The sequence below is a fragment of the Eleutherodactylus coqui genome, chromosome 5 (genome assembly GCF_035609145.1).
Source record: "Eleutherodactylus coqui strain aEleCoq1 chromosome 5, aEleCoq1.hap1, whole genome shotgun sequence".
Lineage (NCBI taxonomy): Eukaryota > Metazoa > Chordata > Amphibia > Anura > Eleutherodactylidae > Eleutherodactylus > Eleutherodactylus coqui.
In genome coordinates this window covers 8,474,089-8,495,257 of record NC_089841.1, presented here as the reverse complement: position 1 = coordinate 8,495,257, position 21,169 = coordinate 8,474,089, and the positions used below count along the sequence as shown (strand labels likewise).

General features: G+C 51.4%; 1 protein-coding gene across 1 annotated transcript in view; it reads left to right on the top strand.

Annotated features, from left to right (window-relative positions):
• Positions 1-20,416, top strand: part of LOC136628682 (zinc finger protein 665-like) — a 44,625-nt gene extending 24,209 nt beyond the window's left edge. The window contains exons 8-12 of the mRNA XM_066604787.1: positions 17,795-17,974; positions 18,056-18,179; positions 18,262-18,326; positions 18,812-18,914; positions 19,472-20,416. Of these exons, the coding sequence (XP_066460884.1) occupies positions 17,795-17,974; positions 18,056-18,179; positions 18,262-18,326; positions 18,812-18,914; positions 19,472-20,298 (1,299 nt within the window). The 3' untranslated portion in view covers positions 20,299-20,416. The remainder of the gene's footprint in view (positions 1-17,794; positions 17,975-18,055; positions 18,180-18,261; positions 18,327-18,811; positions 18,915-19,471) is intronic.
• Positions 20,417-21,169: the final 753 nt, after the last annotated feature.

The window sequence follows — 21,169 nt, the reverse complement described above, 5'->3', positions numbered from 1 at the left end:
CTTAACTGTAGACTATGAAGGGCATTGATCCCCCAATGTCTGCGACATATCCCCATGAATATCCTTCGTGGACTTTCCTTGCAGAAACAAGAATTTTATCCCTGCTCTGCTCTCATTTGCAGTGAATATCGCCTTAGACTCCGCTATTTTGTTTTCCCGCGTGCCGAGATCACTGTTGCCAGAAGCTACAAACACAAAACATATATTAGACACATAAGGCTTCATGTGATGTAACACTCGTTACCATAGAACCAAAAAAAGAACACAAAGCCAAAGACTTATCAGCACCCCCTCGTAGTCTCACCCCAAGGCAATTAGAGAAGTGACGACTAGCGCCCCATGAGTCTGGCCGGGGTCTTCTGCAGTTCCATTGTATATTTCATCATCGGGATTGTGACATGCTGTTTGTTTGGTACCGCATGAATGACTAATACCCTGCTGTAAATGTGCTTAGTAAAAAAGGAAAAGGACCTCTCGTCGCTCCAGCGGTATGGATATGAATAGAGGTGCCTGGTCCGCGGCACCCCTTAAATCCCAGAAGGCGTGTAGTAAATATCAGGTTGGGGAGATGCCCAACATCATTTCCAGTGGATTTAGTAAAATATATACAACGCGTTTCGGCCTTCCAAGAAGCCTTTATCAAGCATGAACTCTCACAGACAATATGGAGTGTGTATATATATATACACACAGTAAACTACCTCCCCTTGTATGTGTGACCTTTCCATTTGATGTCGGCAGCTCAGTGATGACGCGCTTTCCAGTCTGATTGGTGTCACTTCCGCCGGCTTCAGTGGAACGCAACGTTGCGTGCCACCGCTAGACGCATAAGGAGGGAAGGGGCGTGGGTGATGATGCGTGACGTAATAACGTCAAGGATGGAGCGTGACACGTGATGTCCCATGTGTATATATAATATGCAGTGATATTTATGGAATAAGGCGGTATATGCGCCGGCAGGCCTGCTAGGAGCTGGAAAACGTGGGCTTTGTAATATGACATGGCGTGATAACGTCTGTAATCGGCTTTAAGGGTATCACGTGAATCAGCGGGATGACGTCACTTAGGGGACGTAACATATGCTAATGTCACGTGAACGGACAGGGGAATATACTGAAGGCGTGCTTATTCCAAGTAGGGGGGTGTCAGGAACATCAATAACGAGTGTCTATTACTGGGCTCTTCTTTATGGAATCAGGAGATTTGTAGAGGAATAATTAGACCCATTCAGGTTATAAAATGACATAATTATGTCGCTCTGCATTATGGGAGATCGTGGGGTGTTATACAATATGCAGTGATAGGTATATAAAATCATTTAAAAATACTCTATAACAGTGGCGGCGAAGCTGCGGCACGCAGCGCCCTCCCTGCTGGCACGCGTCACCATCGGCCGCTCACCACATTAGTGACTCCCCTGTCGGCATTCACTCAGCGCTGCTATCTGCGCTGATCCCAGCACACACTGACGTGAGTGTGCACCTGGGACCACACACAAGAGGAGGACGGGTAAGCATGTGGGGCTGGGGGTGATTGGCATTATGACTGCTGGGGGAACTGCTGGGGGAACCACTTGGGGGGAGGGGGGGGCATTATGACTGCTGGGTAGAGGAGCGCATTATGACTGCTGGGGGAACCGCTGGGGGGGAGGGGGCATTATGACTGCTGGGGGAACAGTTGGGGGCGAGGGGGGCATTATGACTGCTGGGTGGGGGAGCATTATTACTTCTGGGGGAACCGCTGGGGGGCATTATGACTGCTGGGTAGAGGGGCGCATTATGACTGCAGGGGGAACTGCTGGGGGAACCACTTGGGGGGGGGGGTGGGCATTATGACTGCTGGGGGAACCGCTGGGGGGGGAGGTAGGTATTATGACTGCTAGGGGAACCGCTGGGAGGGGGGCATTATGACTGCTGGGGGAACAGTTGGGGGCGAGGGGGGCATTATGACTGCTGGGGGACCGCTGGGTGGGGGAGCATTATTACTTCTGGGAGAACCGCTGGGGGGGGGCATTATGACTGCTGGGGGCGAGGGTGGTATTATGACTGCTGGGGGAACAACTGGGGGTGAGAGGGGCTTTATTACTACCGGGGGGCATTATTACTGCTGGGGGCTGTCACTATTATTGCTGGGGGTCACTATTACCGCTGGGGTATGTTTACACGTGGCAGAAATGGGCGGGGCTGGTTCACAATAGACGGGTGCAGATTTTGACTGCTTTTTGGATGCGGAAATGCTGCAGAATTTTCCCCAGTATTTTCTGCTGAGGACGTTCTGCAGTATTTCCGCATCCAAAAAGCAGTCACAATCTGCACCCGTCTGTTGTGAAGCGGCCCGGTCCATTTTTAGAACGACGGGGGTAAAATCATACGTGGTGATAAGCCCCGCCCCCTCACCTGTTGGCACTTTGCGATTAATAAGTGGGTTTTGGGTTGCAGTGTGGGCACTCGGGCTCTAAGACGTTCGCCATCACTGGCCTATAATAATCCGACTGAGGGAGATCACTGATATACAGCTAAACCTAAAGTATCAGGAGGTATCACACAGATGTATAATACCTTCATGGCGTCAGATATAGAAGGAGAAGCCATAAAATACTGATATATACAATGGGAAGAAAGAAGAGGAATCGAAGTCTTTTCGAGGACCTCGTTTAACCCACGAGGATGAAAACGGTAAACCATCTCCCTGACTCGGAGGTCATTGAGTTCACCTTCAGGGATTTGTCTTCCGGGAAGATTCCTTTGTTATATCCAAAAAGACATTAACAAACAATCGAGGTCACCGATATAACATGGGGTCACCGATACAACATGGGGTCACCGATACAACACGGGGTCACTGATATAAGATGGAGTCACCGATATAATATGGGGTCACCGATGTAACATGGGGTCACCGATGTAAGATACGGTCACCGATGTAAGATACGGTCACTGATATAACATGGGGTCACTACTGACGGAAGATGCAACACGATCAGCCCTGCTGGCATCAGGAGGCTCATGGCTTCCTCCCGTCTTGGCCGACTAGCGACCTCCATAGTGACTGCTGTAACATCATGTATCTATGGAGCCAGTAAGATGGGATCCCTGACTCCTCCCACACAGGTGGTCACATGACAGTGACATCATCACAGGTCCTGGAAGCACATAGTATGAGTCCCAGAGGAATAGAGCGCCCGCTCTCGGCCGACCAGCGACCTCCATAATGACTCCTCTCTGCTGCTGCAGCTCACAGCAACCCGACAACCCAGAAAACCGAACCTGCTAGCTGACTACATGGTGGCTCCTCCCACACAGGTGGTCACATGACAGTGACATCATCACAGGTCCTGGAAGCTGCTGTCCGGCAGGTCTGTGTCCTCCTGTGGGGGTTGGGGGGTTGCTGGGACTTATGGTGGTTTATCTGTCATGCCCGCCCAAATCCTATGGTGAGCGCTAATTGTATTCTTTGTGGCTGGCAGTTAATTGTGCTTAGTTTTGTCCGGTCCCCTTGGGCGCAGCTTGTAGTGGTGAGGTGTGGAATAATACACAGAGCCAGATATCTGATATTGTTGTAACCACGAGGTTACATTCAGTGCAGAAGAACTGCTACACAAACTGCAACAATGTAGCCATCTGTGTCTGACTGCCCCACCCCCTGGAGCCACCTGTCTGACTGCCCCGCCCCCTGGAGCCACCTGTCTACCTGCCCCACCCCCTGGAGCCACCTGTCTGCCTGCCCCACCCCCTGGAGCCACCTGTCTGACCGCCCCGCCCCCTGGAGCCACCTGTCTGACCGCCCCGCCCCCTGGAGCCACCTGTCTGACCGCCCCGCCCCCTGGAGCCACCTGTCTGACTGCCCCGCCCCCTGGAGCCACCTGTCTGACTGCCCCGCCCCCTGGAGCCACCTGTCTGACTGCCCCACCCCCTGGAGCCACCTGTCTGACCGCCCCACCCCCTGGAGCCACCTGTCTGACCGCCCCACCCCCTGGAGCCACCTGCCTGAATGCCCCACCCCCTGGAGCCACCTGTCTGACTGCCCCACCCCCTGGAGCCACCTGTCTGACTGCCCCACCCCCTGGAGCCACCTGTCTGACTGCTCCACCCCCTGGAGCCACCTGTCTGACCGCCCCGCCACCTGTCTGACCGCCCCACCCCCTGGAGCCACCTGTCTGACCGCCCAACCCCCTGGAGCCACCTGTCTGACCGCCCAACCCCCTGGAGCCACCTGTCTGACCGCCCCATCCCCTGGAGCCACCTGTCTGACCGCCCCACCCCCTGGAGCCACCTGTCTGACCGCCCCACCCCCTGGAGCCACCTGTCTGACCGCCCCACCCCCTGGAGCCACCTGTCTGACCGCCCCACCCCCTGGAGCCACCTGTCTGACCGCCCCACCCCCTGGAGCCACCTGTCTGACCGCCCCACCCCCTGGAGCCACCTGTCTGACCACCCCGCACCCTGAAACCACCTTTCTGACCGCCCCGCCCCCTGGAGCCACCTTTCTGACCGCCCCGCCCCCTGGAGCCACCTGTCTGACCGCCCCGCCCCCTGGAGCCACCTGTCTGACCGCCCCGCCCCCTGGAGCCACCTGTCTGACCGCCCCGCCCCCTGGAGCCACCTGTCTGACCGCCCCGCCCCCTGGAGCCACCTGTCTGACCGCCCCGCCCCATGGAGCCACCTGTCTGACTGCCCCACCCCCTGGAGCCACCTGTCTGACCGCCCCACCCCCTGGAGCCACCTGTCTGACTGCCCCACCCCCTGGAGCCACCTGTCTGACTGCTCCACCCCCTGGAGCCACCTGTCTGACCGCCCCGCCACCTGTCTGACCGCCCCACCCCCTGGAGCCACCTGTCTGACCGCCCCACCCCCTGGAGCCACCTGTCTGACCGCCCCACCCCCTGGAGCCACCTGTCTGACCGCCCCACCCCCTGGAGCCACCTGTCTGACCGCCCCGCCCCCTGAAACCACCTTTCTGACCGCCCCGCCCCCTGGAGCCACCTGTCTGACCGCCCGCCCCCTGGAGCCACCTGTCTGACCGCCCCGCCCCCTGGAGCCACCTGTCTGACCGCCCCGCCCCCTGGAGCCACCTGTCTGACCGCCCCGCCCCCTGGAGCCACCTGTCTGACCGCCCCGCCCCCTGGAGCCACCTGTCTGACCGCCCCGCCCCCTGGAGCCACCTGTCTGACCGCCCCGCCCCCTGGAGCCACCTGTCTGACCACCCCGCCCCCTGGAGCCACCTGTCTGACCGCCCCGCCCCCTGGAGCCACCTGTCTGACCGCCCCGCCCCCTGGAGCCACCTGTCTGACCGCCCCGCCCCCTGGAGCCACCTGTTTGACTGCCCCGCCCCCTGGAGCCACCTGTCTGACTGCCCCGCCCCCTGGAGCCACCTGTCTGACTGCCCCACCCCCTGGAGCCACCTGTCTGACCGCCCCACCCCCTGGAGCCACCTGCCTGACCGCCCCACCCCCTGGAGCCACCTGCCTGACCGCCCCACCCCCTGGAGCCACCTACCTGACCGCCCCACCCCCTGGAGCCACCTGCCTGACCGCCCCACCCCCTGGAGCCACCTGTCTGACTGCCCCACCCCCTGGAGCCACCTGTCTGACTGCTCCACCCCCTGGAGCCACCTGTCTGACCGCCCCGCCACCTGTCTGACCGCCCCGCACCCTGGAACCACCTTTCTGACCGCCCCGCCCCCTGGAGCCACCTGTCTGACCGCCCCGCCCCCTGGAGCCACCTGTCTGACCGCCCCGCCCCCTGGAGCCACCTGTCTGACCGCCCCGCCCCCTGGAGCCACCTGTCTGACCGCCCCGCCCCCTGGAGCCACCTGTCTGACCGCCCCGCACCCTGGAGCCACCTGTCTGACCGCCCCACCCCCTGGAGCCACCTGTCTGACCGCCCCACCCCCTGGAGCCACCTGTCTGACCGCCCCACCCCCTGGAGCCACCTGTCTGACCGCCCCACCCCCTGGAGCCACCTGTCTGACCGCCCCGCACCCTGGAGCCACCTGTCTGACCGCCCCGCCCCCTGGAGCCACCTGTCTGACCGCCCCGCCCCCTGGAGCCACCTGTCTGACCGCCCCGCCCCCTGGAGCCACCTGTCTGACTGCCCCGCCCCCTGGAGCCACCTGTCTGACTGCCCCGCACCCTGGAGCCACCTGTCTGACTGCCCCGCACCCTGGAGCCACCTGTCTGACCGCCCCGCACCCTGGAGCCACCTGTCTGACCGCCCCGCACCCTGGAGCCACCTGTCTGACTGCCCCGCACCCTGGAGCCACCTGTCTGACTGCCCCGCCCCCTGGAGCCACCTGTCTGACTGCCCCGCCCCCTGGAGCCACCTGTCTGACTGCCCCGCACCCTGGAGCCACCTGTCTGACTGCCCCGCACCCTGGAGCCACCTGTCTGACCGCCCCACCCCCTGGAGCCACCTGTCTGACTGCCCCGCCCCCTGGAGCCACCTGTCTGACTGCCCCGCGCCCTGGAGCTCACTCTGTATGTTTGCTCTCTGTGCTGCTTTGTATTTAGAGATCTTATTTCTTTGTCTCCCTCTCTTCGTATTTTCTTTCTCTTCGCTGTCACAGCCGTCTCTCAGATTTCTCTCTTCGCTGTCACAGCCGTCTCTCCTCAGTTCCTCACGGACTCTGATTTCCCTCTTTCTGTCACAGCTGTCTCTCAGACTTCTCTCAGATTTCCCTCTTTCTGTCATGGCTGATCTCTGTCTCTTCTCCCTTTTCTCTCCTGCCTGGCGCTCTCTCTGCTGTGTCTCACTCACCCACTGTCCCCGTTGTCCGCTAGGTATTATTATATCTTGACGCCACCAGAACAGGTGGGCGTCCTTCAGGAAAGGCTGTTTGACGGCCAGGTGATGCCCCCTGTTTCTGATTGGCTGGAGGGCTGGCTGCACGTCGGTTTCCAGATGTCCCCTCCCGAGGCAGCTGACAATTCTCCCCGCTATACCTTCCATGAGGTGCGGCACCTGTCCTCCTGCCCCCGTTGTCAGTGTAGCGTGCGGCGCCCTGGCAGCACCATTCCTCCAGTACTCCACACCAAAGTTATTTACAGTCAGTCATCCTGCCCCGCTGTAACCGTAGCCGGCTACAGCTTCCATGTGCTGCGCCGGCCTTGTTCCTGGCCCCGTTGTCAGCGGCAGCCACTGCCATTCTTCCCACTGGAGCTCAGATATGCTGTGGTTAGGCAAGCTTGCTCGTGCCCCGCTGTCAGTGTAGCCGCTGCAGACGGATGCCGCTGACCTTGTCTCCGCAGGAGCTCACAGCAGCTGTGCTCTGACTGTGGGTGCCCGCGGCCTCCCATGTCCCCTTACCAGCTCCCTGAGGTGCCAGACCATACTCTTCTCACTGTCAGGACCCACAGGGCCAGTGCGCCCTGCAGCCAATCACAAAAAGGGGGCGTCACCTGGCTGTCAAACAGCCTTCTCCTGGTGGATACCCACCAGTTCTGGTGGCGTCAAGGTACAATAATACCGTCCAGCTATTTATAATCTCTGTCACCTGAGCAGTTTGTGTACAGCCAATCACAGCTTATCTGGTTGCTAGGTTACCTGCATCAGCTGTGTAAACTGACTCAGATTAACGCCTAGGGCCAGTTATTATATTACCGGTCCCCATTACTAAACAGTGCTATGTAGTGCCTTTTTTCCAGGCCACTACATATCTCCTGTATATATAATTACTAATTACAAACAGGAGACATCTTCCATCTGTACATGACTAGGGAGGGGGCGCCCTCTCCCCTGTCCACGACTACGGGGGGTGTCTGCCCTGTAATCCTTGTAGGGCTGGGTGATGGAATACATTTTTCTATTTTACTGAAGCCTGATTGGCTCTGCCCATGTGGGTGGAGAGGAAGCTGCAGCAGGATGAGAGACTGGCTATGGAGGAGGCTGGGGGATGAGCTGGCAGCAATGCTGGAATCAAGCACAGCTCTGATTGGACTAAGTCTCAGCCAATCAGTGCTGAACATACTGCATGTATAATGCACTGCCTACTGTTCATCGGTGCACCGCAGAGGAGGAGGAGCGCTGTGAGGACTGAGAGGGCAGTACATGTGGGGGTGCTGATTACTGGAGGACACAGGAGTGGGGGTTGGGAGAAGTCTGCAGGGACCGCCCCTATGACTCTTCTCCCCGTTTCTGACTACTTTGTAAAGTCTGTTCTCTTTACGCTGCTTTTATATTGTTTAATCTTCTTTCCCTTCAGGTTCCACAACACCGGATCCTCTGCTGAGATCCGTCTATAAGAGAACTCTCTTCGCTGACCTGTGAAGGATGGTGAAGGACAAGAGCAAGATGGCGGAAAGTATATTAAATGTCACCCTAGAGATACTCCTCCAGCTTACTGGAGAGGTAAGAGATTCTGATGTCACTGGGGCGAGGAATTCTGATGATGTCACATTACATCATTCTTATCTATGGTAATAACAGATGATGTCACTGGAGAGGTGAGAGAATCTGATGTCACACTAGTAGCAACCCGGGGATCATTTGCTCACATCATAGGTAGACACCAAGGGGTTAAACTCCAAATTTCTATTTATTTTCACCTTCACAGCAGCATCAGCTTGCTTCAGCAAGTAAACTGAAATGTTCTTTTGTTTCATATAGTTCAATAAACAGTCCCACAGTGTTTCTCACCCGCTCTCCAGGGCAGCGGCATGCAGTTCTTTTCAGTTCAGGTCTCCAACAGTTTTTTTCTCAGGGATGCTTCACCCAACTTTCCTGAGGCGCACAGTCATTCTCTTTGGTGCCAGGTCTCTCTCTGGCTTGCAGCATTCTTTGAAGTTCCTTTACCTCTGAATCTAACTTTTCCTTGGTAGTTTTCAGTTCACTGATGAGCTGGTCCTTGGAGCCAGCATCCCTGTGATAGGCTTCTACCATTTGGACAAACTGTTTCTTCACTTTCTGGGTTTGCCTTTTGAGGTCATTATTCCCTTGCTGCATTTTTTCCAAGATTTCTGCTGCCACTTGTGAGACCTTCTCAGCTTCAGTAGCCTCACTTTTAGAGATGAGCGAACGTACTCGTCCGAGCTTGATACTCGTTCGAGTATTAGCGTGTTCGGGATGCCACGCGATGTTCGAGTTACTTTCACTTTCATCTCTGAGACGTTAGCGCGCTTTTCTGGCCAATAGAAAGACAGGGAAGGCATTACAACTTCCCCCTGCGACGTTCAAGCCCTATACCACCCCCTGCAGTGAGTGGCTGGGGAGATCAGGTGTCACCCGAGTATAAAAATCGGCCCCTCCCGCGGCTCGCCACAGATGTGTTCTGACAGAGATCAGGGACAGTGCTGCTGGTGCCGGAGCTGCTATAGGGAGAGTGTTAGGAGTGATCTTAGGCTTCAAGAACCCCAACGGTCCTTCTTAGGGCCACATCTAACCGTGTGCAGTACTGTTGAGGCTGCTTTTTGCAGTGTTGCACTTTTTTTTTTGTATATCGGCCGTGCAGAGCATTGCGTCCTCAGTCTGCAGTAATTTTACATAGTCTAGGGCCAGTAGTGGTGAGGCAGGGGCAGTGAAAGAGATATACTGTCTATATAGGCAGTGGGCTTTTCCAAAACAATTTTGGGAAAAAAAAATCTATTTGGGCTGCCTGTGACCGTCCTCAGTGTACTGAGTCTCTGCTGGGGGTAGTTGTCCTAATTAATACGCAGCCAGCTAAGTGTTACAGCAGGCTTGCGCAAAATTCTTTCCTGGCTCTGCTGTGCGTTCCGTAAGCGAAGTCAGCCTCCAACCACAGGCCAATAAGCGGCACATTTAATTACAGCGTTCTGTTTCTGCTCTACTCGTAATACCACCAGCATGTGCAGGCATATGATGGCCAAGCACCCCACAAGGTGGGACGAAGGCCGTTCACCGCCTCCGGTTTGCACCACTGCCTCTCCCCCTGTGCCCCAACCTGACACTGAGATCCAACCCCCCTCTGAGGACACAGGCACTACCGTCTCCCGGCCTGCACCCACACCCTCACCTCCGCTGTGCTCGGCCCCATCCACCAATGTCTCTCAGCGCACCGTCCAGCCGTCGCTAGCGTAAGTGTTTAAGCGCAAGCGCAAGTACGCCGCCACGCACCCGCACGCTGAAGCGTTAAACGTGCACATAGCCAAATTGATCAGCCTGGAGATGCTGCCGTATAGGCTTGTGGAAACGGAGGCTTTCAAAAGCATGATGGCGGCGGCGGCCCCGTGCTACTCGGTTCCCAGTCGCCACTACTTTTCCCGATGTGCCGTCCCAGGCCTGCACGACCACGTCTCCCGCAACATTGTACGCGCCCTCACCAACGCTGTTACTGCCAAGGTCCACTTAACAACGGACACGTGGACAAGCACAGGCGGGCAGGGCCACTACATCTCCCTGACGGCACATTGGGTGAATTTAGTGGAGGCTGGGACAGAGTCAGAGCCTGGGACCGCTCACGTCCTACCCACCCCCAGAATTGCGGGCATCAGCTCGGTGGTGGTATCTGCGGCGGTGTATGCTTCCTCCACTAAACCACCCTCCTCCTCCTCCTCCAATGCAACCTCTGTCTCGCAATCAAGGTGTGTCAGCAGCAGCACGTCGCCAGCAGTCGGTGTCGCGCGGCGTGGCAGCACAGCGGTGGGCAAGCATCAGCAGGCCGTGCTGAAACTACTCAGCTTAGGAGAGAAGAGGCACACGGCCCACGAACTGCTGCAGGGTCTGACAGAGCAGACCGACCGCTGGCTTTCGCCGCTGAGCCTCCAACCGGGCATGGTCGTGTGTGACAATGGCTGTAACCTGGTGGCGGCTCTGCAGCTCGGCAGCCTCACGCACGTGCCATGCCTGGCCCATGTCTTTAATTTGGTGGTTCAGCGCTTTCTGAAAAGCTATCCACACTTGTCAGACCTGCTCGTAAAGGCGCGCCGGCTCAGCGCACATTTCCACAAGTCCAAGACGGACGCTGCCACCCTGCGAACCCTGCAACATTGGTTTAATCTGCCAGTGCACCGACTGCTGTGCGACGTGCCCACACGGTGGAACTCTACGCTCCACATGTTGGCCAGACTCTATGAGCAGCATAGAGCTATTGTGGAATACCAACTCCAACATGGGCGGCGTAGTGGGAGTCAGCCTCCTCAATTCTTTACAGAAGAGTGGGCCTGGTTGGCAGACATCTGCCAGGTCCTTGGAAACTTTGAGCAGTCTACCCAGATGGTGAGCGGGGATGCTGCAATCATTAGCGTCACCATTCCTCTGCTATGCATCTTGAGAAGTTCCCTGCAAAGCATAAAGGCAGACGCTTTGCGCTCGGAAACGGAGGCGGGTGAAGACAGTATGTCGCTGGATAGTCAGAGCACCCTCATGTCTATATCTCAGCGCGTTGAGGAGGAGGAGGAGGGGAAGGAGCATGAGGAGGAGGGGGAAGAGACAGCTTGGCATACTGCTGAGGGTACCCATGCTGCTTGCCTGTCATCCTTTCAGCGTGTATGGCCTGAGGAGGCGGAGGAGGAGGAGGATCCTGAAAGTGATCGTCCTAGTGAGGACAGCCATGTGTTGCGTACAGGTACCCTGGCACACATGGCTGACTTCATGTTAGGATGCCTTTCTCGAGACCCTCGCGTTACACGCATTCTGGCCACTACAGATTACTGGGTGTACACACTGCTCGACCCACGGTATAAGGAGAACCTATCCACTCTCATACCCGAAGAGGAAAGGGGTTCGAGAGTGATGCTATACCACAGGACCCTGGCGGACAAACTGATGGTAACATTCCCATCCGACAGCACTAGTGGCAGAAGGCGCAGTTCCGAGGGCCAGGTAGCAGGGGAGGCGCGGAGATCAGGCAGCATGTACAGCACAGGCAGGGGAACACACTCCAAGGCCTTTGCCAGCTTTATGGCTCCCCAGCAAGACTGTGTCACCGCTCCCCAGTCAAGGCTGAGTCGGCGGGAGCACTGTAAAAGGATGGTGAGGGAGTACGTAGCCGATCGCACGACCGTCCTCCGTGACGCCTCTGCCCCCTACAACTACTGGGTGTCGAAGCTGGACACGTGGCCTGAACTCGCGCTGTATGCCCTGGAGGTGCTTGCTTGTCCTGCGGCTAGCGTCTTGTCAGAGAGGGTGTTTAGTGCGGCTGGGGGAATCATCACAGATAAGCGTACCCGCCTGTCAACCGACAGTGCCGACGGGCTAACACTCATCAAGATGAACAAAGCCTGGATTTCCCCAGACTTCTCTTCTCCACCAGCGGACAGCAGCGATACGTAAGCAATACGTAGGCTGCACCCGCGGATGGAAGCTACGTTCTCTATCCCCATCAAAAACGGGGACCTTTTAGCTTCATCAATCTGTGTATAATATTCATCCTCCTCCTCCTGCTCCTCCTCCTGAAACCTCACGTAATCACGCTGAACGGGCAATTTTTCTTAGGCCCACAAGGCTCAGTCATATGACTTTTGTAAACAATTTTTATACGTTTCAATGCTCATTAAAACGTTGAAACTTTCACCTCAACCAAATTTTTATTTTTACTGGGCTGCTTCCAGGCCTAGTTACAAATTAAGCCACATTAACCAAAGTGATTAATGGGTTTCACCTGCCCTCTTGGTTGGGCATGGGCAATTTTTCTGACGTACATTAGTACTGTTGGTACACCAATTTTTTGGGGCCCTCGCCTACAGTGTAATCCAATTAATTTTTAGCCCACCTGCATTAAACATGACATTACCTCAGCTGTGCTGGGCAATGCAATGGGATATATTTATGTACCGCCGGTGGCTTCCTGGCACCCACCCATGCTGTGGGTCCACAGGGAGTTGTAACTGCATGTGTCCACTTCTAAAGAACCCCAGTCTGACTGGGGCATGCAGTGTGGGCCGAAGCCCACCTGCATTTAATCTGACGTTAGCTCTGCTGTCCAGGGCACTACAATGGGATACATTTATGTACAGCGGGTGGGTTCCAGGGAGCCACCCATGCTGTGGGTGCACACGGAATTCCCATTGCGGAGTTGTACCTGCCTGTGACTATTTATAAAAAAACGCCGTCTGACTGGGGCATGCAGACACCTTGACAGAATGAATAGTGTGTGGCACATAGGTTCCCCATTGCTATGCCCACGTGTGCAGCTCCTGATGGCGGTGGCACAGGATTCTATTTCTCATTGCTTCTGTACAGCATTGTGGGCTATTGCCCCGCCCCTTTTAAAGAGGGTCACTGCCTAGCCGTGCCAACCCTCTGCAGTGTGTGCCTGCTTTTCCTGTGGCAGACGCACTTATAAATAGACATGAGTGTGGCGTGGCATGAGGGCAGCTGAAGGCTGCGCAGGGACACTTTGGTGTGCGCTGTGGACACTGGGTCGTGCGGGGGGGGGGGGGGGGGTGGTCAGCATGTAACCCAGGAGAAGTGGCAGCAGAGTGTCATGCAGGCAGTGATTGTGCTTTGTTGGAGGTAGTGTGGTGCTTAGCTAAGGTATGCTAATGAGGGCTTTTCAGAAGTAAAAATTGTTGGGAGGGGGGGGGGCCCACTCTTGCCGCTATTGTGGCTTAATAGTGGGACCTGTGAACCTGAGATGCAGCCCAACATGTAGCCCCTCGCCTGCCCTATCTGTTTCTGTGTCGTTCCCATCACTTTCTTGAATTGCCCAGATTTTCACAAATGGAAACCTTAGCGAGCATCGGCGATATACAAAAATGCTCGGGTCGCCCATTGACTTCAATGGGGTTCGTTACTCGAAGCGAACCCTCGAGCATCGCGAAATTTTCGTTCCGAGTAACGAGCACCCGAGCATTTTGGTGCTCGCTCATCTCTACTCAATTTGTAAACATAATTTGGCATTCTTTAACAAGATCATTTTTTCTTATCGTTTCTGTTTGAACTGGGTTTTAGACATCTCTGGTCTCTGAACCCTCCTTTCAGCCACTCGAATATTTGATTTCCAGTATTTTATCTTTGAGCGCAACTTCGGAGAACTGTGGAATCACCGCTCTTTCTTCAGGGTGCGTGTCAAGGTCAGTACCTCTGTTTCTTTCTCATTAGCCCTTTCTTCTGCATGCTCAAGTTCACTGGCATATCTCGCAGATCTGGCTTTCTCTTCAGTCAGCCTATGTTCTCACATCTTCTGTTTCTTCTCCAGTTTGGACACGAGGTCCTGTTGGTGACCAAGCTTCACAGTAACATCCTTCTATCTCTTGCTGAAGACTTACTTTAAGAGCTCCGGCACATTTGCGTTTTTCTTGCACGTTTTTCTCACGCAATATCACTGCGTTTTATTAACGAGATTCTCAATGGGACTTTCTAATGTTAAAAACGCACCGCACCAAAATCACAAAGCGCCAACTTGTGATGCGTTTTTAACATTAGAAAGTCCCGTTGACAATCGCGTGACAAAAACGTGCAAGAAAAACGCAAGTGTGCAGGAGCGCTTAACCTCCTCAAGTTTATCACAGGCGGCTGTTTTCTCTTCACACTGCTGCCTTGTAGCTTCTAATTCCCCTTGTATTTATCTTTTCTTCTTTTCCACAGAATCCAAATACATGGCACTCTTCTCCAGTCTATTTTCCACATCCGACAGCTCAGCCTGAAGTGTTGCAATCTGCTCTGACAGGTCTCTCTTTGCTTCTAGATCTTCGTCTAACTGGTTGAGGAACAGATTTCTCTTATCTTGCATTGTCTTCACGTGTGCACTGAGACCAAGCCTCTGCTGCGTCTCTTCTTGCAGTAGCTTCTGGGACTCTTCAGTCTGAGCTTCCAGCTTCACCTGCAGCCTGCTCACCAGCTCAGACAGTGCTGTCTGCACACTGTCACCTTCAGTGATTTTTATTTGTACCTCTTAAAGCTGCATCTCCACTGCTTTTCTCAGGCATTCAGACTCCTGCTTGTCCTGCAATAGCACCTTCACCTTATGGGTCAGCTCAGTACACTTGCTTTCCACAGCCTGTTTGACCTCTTCCAAGGTTTCCTTCATCTTTTCAGCTTGCTGTAACCATTGGGACAGTTCCCTCATAGCTAGTGCCTAAGTCTGATTAAGGACCTGGATCTGAGCTTCATATAATTCTATCTCTTCATCCTGGCTAATCTGTAGCTGGGTCAGCACTTGCTCCTGACAAGCTTTTTGGGCTCCCTTAAAGACAAATATGCCTCTCAAGATCTTTGCTTGCTTCTCTGCTCAGCTGCAAGCAGCTTTCTCCATTTCCAGCTTTTCCTTGAGCTGATTTATCTAAACTTCCCATTCAACATTTAATCTTTGCTGACTGTGTTTTCAACTTTTTCAAGCCTTGTTTACACCTGCAGGTTTGCTTTCCCAGCAACACCCTGTGATCAGCTGCCTCTCCAAGGCAGCTTGACCCAGTTGTCTTCAGTTCAGGACTCCAACAGCCTTTTTCTCAGGAATGCTTCACCCAACTTTCCTGAGGCACACAGTCAGTCTCTTTGGTGTCCAGGTCTCTCCCTAGACCTCTCTCTGGCTTGCAGCCCACTTCACCTCTGAATGTAGCTGGAATGAACACCTGTATCCTACTTCCTGACCACACATATGGGTGTATTCCCTTGTCTCAGGCACTAGAATGCCTGTCTGTTGCCCCCTACAGGCCATTCTCTGTAGTGCACCTTTACAATAATTTTATATATATATAATGTGTGTATGTATGTATATGTGTATATATATATATATATATATATATATATATATATATATATATATATATATATATACACACACTACCGTTCAAAAGTTTGGGGTCACCCAAACAATTTTGTGTTTTCCATGAAAAGTCCCACTTATTCCCCACCATGCGTTGTGAAATGAATAGACAATAGAGTCAAGACATTGACAAGGTTAGAAATAATGATTTGTATTTGAAATAAGATTGTTTTTACATCAAACTTTGCTTTCGTCAAAGAATCCTCCTTTTGCAGCAATTCCAGCATTGCACACCTTTGACATTCTAGCTATTAATTTGTTGAGGTAAGCTTGTGAAATTGCACCCCACGCTTCTAGAAGCATCTCCCACAAGTTGGATTGGTTGGATGGGCACTTCTGGCGTACCATACGGTCAAGCTGCTCCCACAACAGCTCAATGGGGTTCAGATCTGGTGACTGCGCTGGCCACTCCATTACCGATAGAATACCAGCTGCCTGCTTCTGCTGTAAATAGTTCTTGCACAATTTGGAGGTGTGTTTAGGGTCATTGTCCTGTTGTAGGATGAAATTGGTTCCAATCAAGCGCTGTCCACTGGGTATGGCATGGCGTTGCAAAATGGAGTGATAGCCTTCCTTATTCAGAATCCCTTTTACCCTGTACAAATCTCCCACCTTACCAGCACCAAAGCAACCCCAGACCATCACATTACCTCCACCATGCTTAACAGATGGCGTCAGGCATTCTTCCAGCATCTTTTCATTTGTTCTGCGTCTCACAAACGTTCTTCTTTGTGATCCAAACACCTCAAACTTGGATTCATCCGTCCACAACACTTTTTTCCAGTCTTCCTCTGTCCAATGTCTGTGTTCTTTTGCCCATCTTAATCTTTTTCTTTTATTGGCCAGTCTCAGATATGGCTTTTTCTTTGCCACTCTGCCCTGAAGCCCAAAATCCCGCAGCCGCCTCTTCACTGTAGATGTTGACACTGGTGTTTTGCGGGTACTATTTAATGAGGATGCCAGTTGGGTACCTGTGAGGCGTCTGTTTCTCAAACTAGAGACTCTAATGTGCTTATCTTCTTGCTTAGTTGTGCAACGCGGCCTCCCACTTCTTTTTCTACTCTGGTTAGAGCCTGTTTGTGCTGTCCTCTGAAGGGAGTAGTACACACCGTTGTAGGAAATCTTCAATTTCTTAGCAATTTCTCGCATGGAATAGCCTTCATTTCTAAGAACAAGAATAGACTGTCGAGTTTCAGATGAAAGTTCTCTTTTTCTGGCCATTTTGAGCGTTTAATTGACCCCACAAATGTGATGCTCCAGAAACTCAATCTGCTCACAGGAAGGTCAGTTTTGTAGCTTCTGTAACGAGCTAGACTGTTTTTAGATGTGTGAACATGATTGCACAAGGGTTTTCTAATCATCAATTAGCCTTCTGAGCCAATGAGCAAACACATTGTACCATTAGAACACTGGAGTGATAGTTGCTGGAAATGGGCCTCTATACACCTTTGTAGATATCGCACAAAAAACCAGGCATTTGCAGCTAGAATAGTCATTTACCACATTAGCAATGTATAGAGTGCATTTGTTTAAAGTTAGGACTAGTTTAAAGTTATCTTCATTGAAAAGTACAGTGCTTTTCCTTCAAAAATAAGGACATTTCAATGTGACCCCAAACTTTTGAACGGTAGTGTATATAGTAGAGGTGCACTGCATCCCATTATTGGTTGCCAACAGTTACATCATTTCCCTAAAAACTGCATGCTGTGTGATTATATTACTGACTAAAGACAATTGACCTCATCTTTTATGGACTCAGTAAGGATTTAGTTCAGCCACCTATTCCTTAATTTAAAAGTGTCTTTGTCTGTTTTGAGTGCATAAATGTCAATAAAGTATATAATTTTATATCCTTCTCCTTTGAGAGGGTATAACTAGTAGGCTATCTTTTTGCCTTTGCCAATTTTTTTGAAATTACAATAACAGGTTATCACTGGAGAGGGGACAGATTTTGTTGATGTCACATGACATCATTCTTATCTATGGGGATAACAGATGAGGTCACTGGAGAGGGGAGAGATTCTGATGATGTCACATGATATTCTTATCTATGGGGATAACAGATGATGTCACTGGAGAAGTGATGGACTTCTGAAAATGTCTGTAGTGATATTTATTAATGTCTCCCCATATACAGGATTACACAGTACTAAAGAAGACCTCTAATGATGGCTGTCGAACCGCCGTGTGTGATGGATGGGGAAGACCCCTAAGCACAATCTCAGGGCCCCCACCTCACCCCCTGATACATGAGGACATCAATGTACAGAAGATTCTAAAACTCGCCAACAAGATAATTCAGCTGCTGACTGAAGAGGTGACGCTGCAGGGAATGCTGGGACATTATACAGTAACAGCACTGGGGGCTTCTGGGTAATGACTGTATATTGTATGACAGGTTCCTATAAGGTGTCAGGATGTCGCTGTCTATTTCTCTATGGAGGAGTGGGAGTATTTAGAAGGACACAAGGAACTGTACAAGGAGGCCATGATGGAGACCCACCAGCCGCTCCCATCACCAGGTAATAGACAGGACTAAATCCACGGGGACTTTATTATCTGTATATAAAGAATGACTTCAGTGTCCGTCTGTGTTTCCTGCAGTTCCATCCAGTAAGAGAAGAACCCCAGAGAGATGTCCCCGTCCTCTTCTTCCACAGGACCATCAGGTAGATGGAGATGTCCCTCTGATCTGTAGAAGGCTGTGAAGCTCTTGTCTTCAGTCTTATTAGATGTCTTCTCCTTGTGTGATGAGGCCGGTGGAGATGGCAGGATTACCGCTGACCAGAGACATTACATCTTGTCTGGATCTTCTCCCAGTGTTCTGGTGGTGGAGACTGCTGGTGGGAATAAGGAGCCAACAGGTTGGATTTATATCTATCTGCTCCTTTATTTCCCCGAGACAAGCAGCGGATGTGTCTGGTAGACGCTGATCTCCTCCACTGAGACAACATGCAGCATGTCTAGCCATGCCGGATATACATGTGTATGAGGTTCCTGAGGGGTCATTGAGCCGCCATGTAATATCTATGTCCAGCTTCTAGACCTGCAGCTATGTGGCTCAGATAACTACTCCTGTCCGGTCATTATGTCATAAAACATTCCACACGACTTCTCCAACCGTCTGCTGACTTCTACAATATTTGTCTCACAGCCTTTGTATCCGGATGAAGATCTGACCAATATTAATGCTACAGAGATAAATGTGAGGGGCGATCAGCGGTGTAAAGAGGAGATTCCTACAGGTAACCGCCCAGGTGAGTAGTAACCACTAACTACAGCTGAGAAGACGCACTGATTTATGTAGACTTATAAGCTCTGGGATCTGTCAGATGTTCTGCTGTATATTCTCACATTCAGCCAGAGTACTAACTAATTATGGCTGACAATGTGATACAGGTATAGGAGATAACACACGAGCATTAACAATATGGATGGAATATATATATATGTGAGTCTTTCCTCATCATCTGCTCTCAGTACTAATCAGGGAAAATTGCCCAATTTTTTTAAATTCAGAAGCAATAGCTTCTATTAGACTCCTATCCCATTACTATGTGCTAACATGGAGACATAGACCTAGATAATGGAATGCAGAACATTCAATTTTTAAATTCACCTAATAGCATGTTTTTTGAATAGTGGGAGGAAACCAACACAAACACAGGAAGAACATACAAACTACCATGTAGATGCTGTGCTTAGTCAGATATGAACCCAGGATCCTAGTCCTGCTTTAACCATAAAGCTACCATGATGTTTAATAAAATTAATATAACTTGTGAAATAGTAAAATCAGTTTTATTCTTGGCAGATGACGGTGCCGGGAGCTCAAAGGGATGTCTGATATCTGCAGACTGTAAAGCAGAAGATTGTGGTATCACTGAAGATACAGATGAAGAACCTGCCATTATCCCAGATATCCCCTCAGCCCTTCACAGCAAAGATCCATCATCTGATCGTCTCATACAGCTCCCATCTTCGGATTCACCACAGACTGATAAGAAAAGTCACAAAAGTGGAGAACATAATAAAGCTCACACAGGGGAGAAGCCATTTTCATGTTCACAATGTGGGAAATCTTTTAAAATGAAATCAAGTCTTCTTATCCATGAGAGAATTCACACAGGAGATAAGCTAATTTCATGTTCAGAATGTGGGAAACATTTTACAGTGGAATCGCATCTTGTTCGACATAGGAAAATTCACACAGGGGAGAAGCCATTTTCATGTTCAGAATGTGAGAAATGTTTTACAGAGAAATCGGATCTTGTTAGACATAAGAAAATTCACACAGGGGAGAAGCCATTTTCATGTTCAGAATGTGGGAAATGTTTTACAGTGAAATCAAGTCTTGTTACCCATGAGAGAACACACACAGTAGAGAAGCCATTTTCATGTTCAGAATGTGGGAAATGTTTTACAATGAAATCATATCTTGTTAAACATCAGAGAACTCACACAGGGAAGAAGCTATTTTCATGTTCAGAATGTGGGAAATGTTTTAATCAGAAAACAAATCTTATTATACATAAGAGAAGTCACATAGGAGAGATGGCGTATTCATGTCCAGAATGTGGGAAATGTTTTACAAAGAAATCAAACCTTCTTACACATAAGAGAAGTCACACACGGAAGTAGCCATTTTCTTTAACTCATGTGCAAAGGAAAATCTAGCAGTTACAAAGTGACATCTTATGCAATATAAAAGCGGTATACATTTGGAGTAAATGGTGATTAATGTATGGAACTACCAATAAACCTGTTATTCAAAAAGCAAATGAAATCCAGATAACCCTCCATATAAATCGCCTGCATGCACAGAATCTCTCTTGTTAATGTATAGACTGTTATGTCTATGGTCTGTGTCTTTTCTGCAACTGAAGTGCGCCCCGCCATCCTGCTTCATCTCTGCTTAAATTGCACCATTGCTATTTCCTTGCATATATTACACTGTTATGTCTATGGTATGTGGCTCCTGCCTAGCCTGAATACTACTCATATTTTGTGCATCCTCTCCCATATACATAGTATCATCCAGTTTAAGTGTGGAGGTGTTTATGTAAGTGAGCCATAAAACCTCTGGCTGGGTCACTAGCCAGTTGCTTGAAGGGGTTCTGTCAGAAAAATTAAAAAAATTGTCCACGTTTCGCCCACTGATTGGCCTGGCCACATCTAACGACTGCCATCCTCGGGAGAGTCAACGGTGAGTGCGTATGGGTCCCCCTTCCTAGCGCGCATGTGCACTCACCATCAACTCTCAGTGTACAGCAGAGGTTAGACGCGGCTAGGATGGTGGGAGCGCGCAGGAGACGCTAAAGAATGACCCTGCACGCGGCTCCTAAGCAACGGAGGGACCAAGAGCAACGGGATTAGGTGAGTATGCTTTGGTTTTTTTTACTTTTCTATTTCCACAGGTTACACTGTAAAGTGATGCAGGGCAGGATGGAGGCAAGCTTAATTATTTTTATTTTGCTGACAGAACCCCTTTAACGAATCTAATTGAACTAGT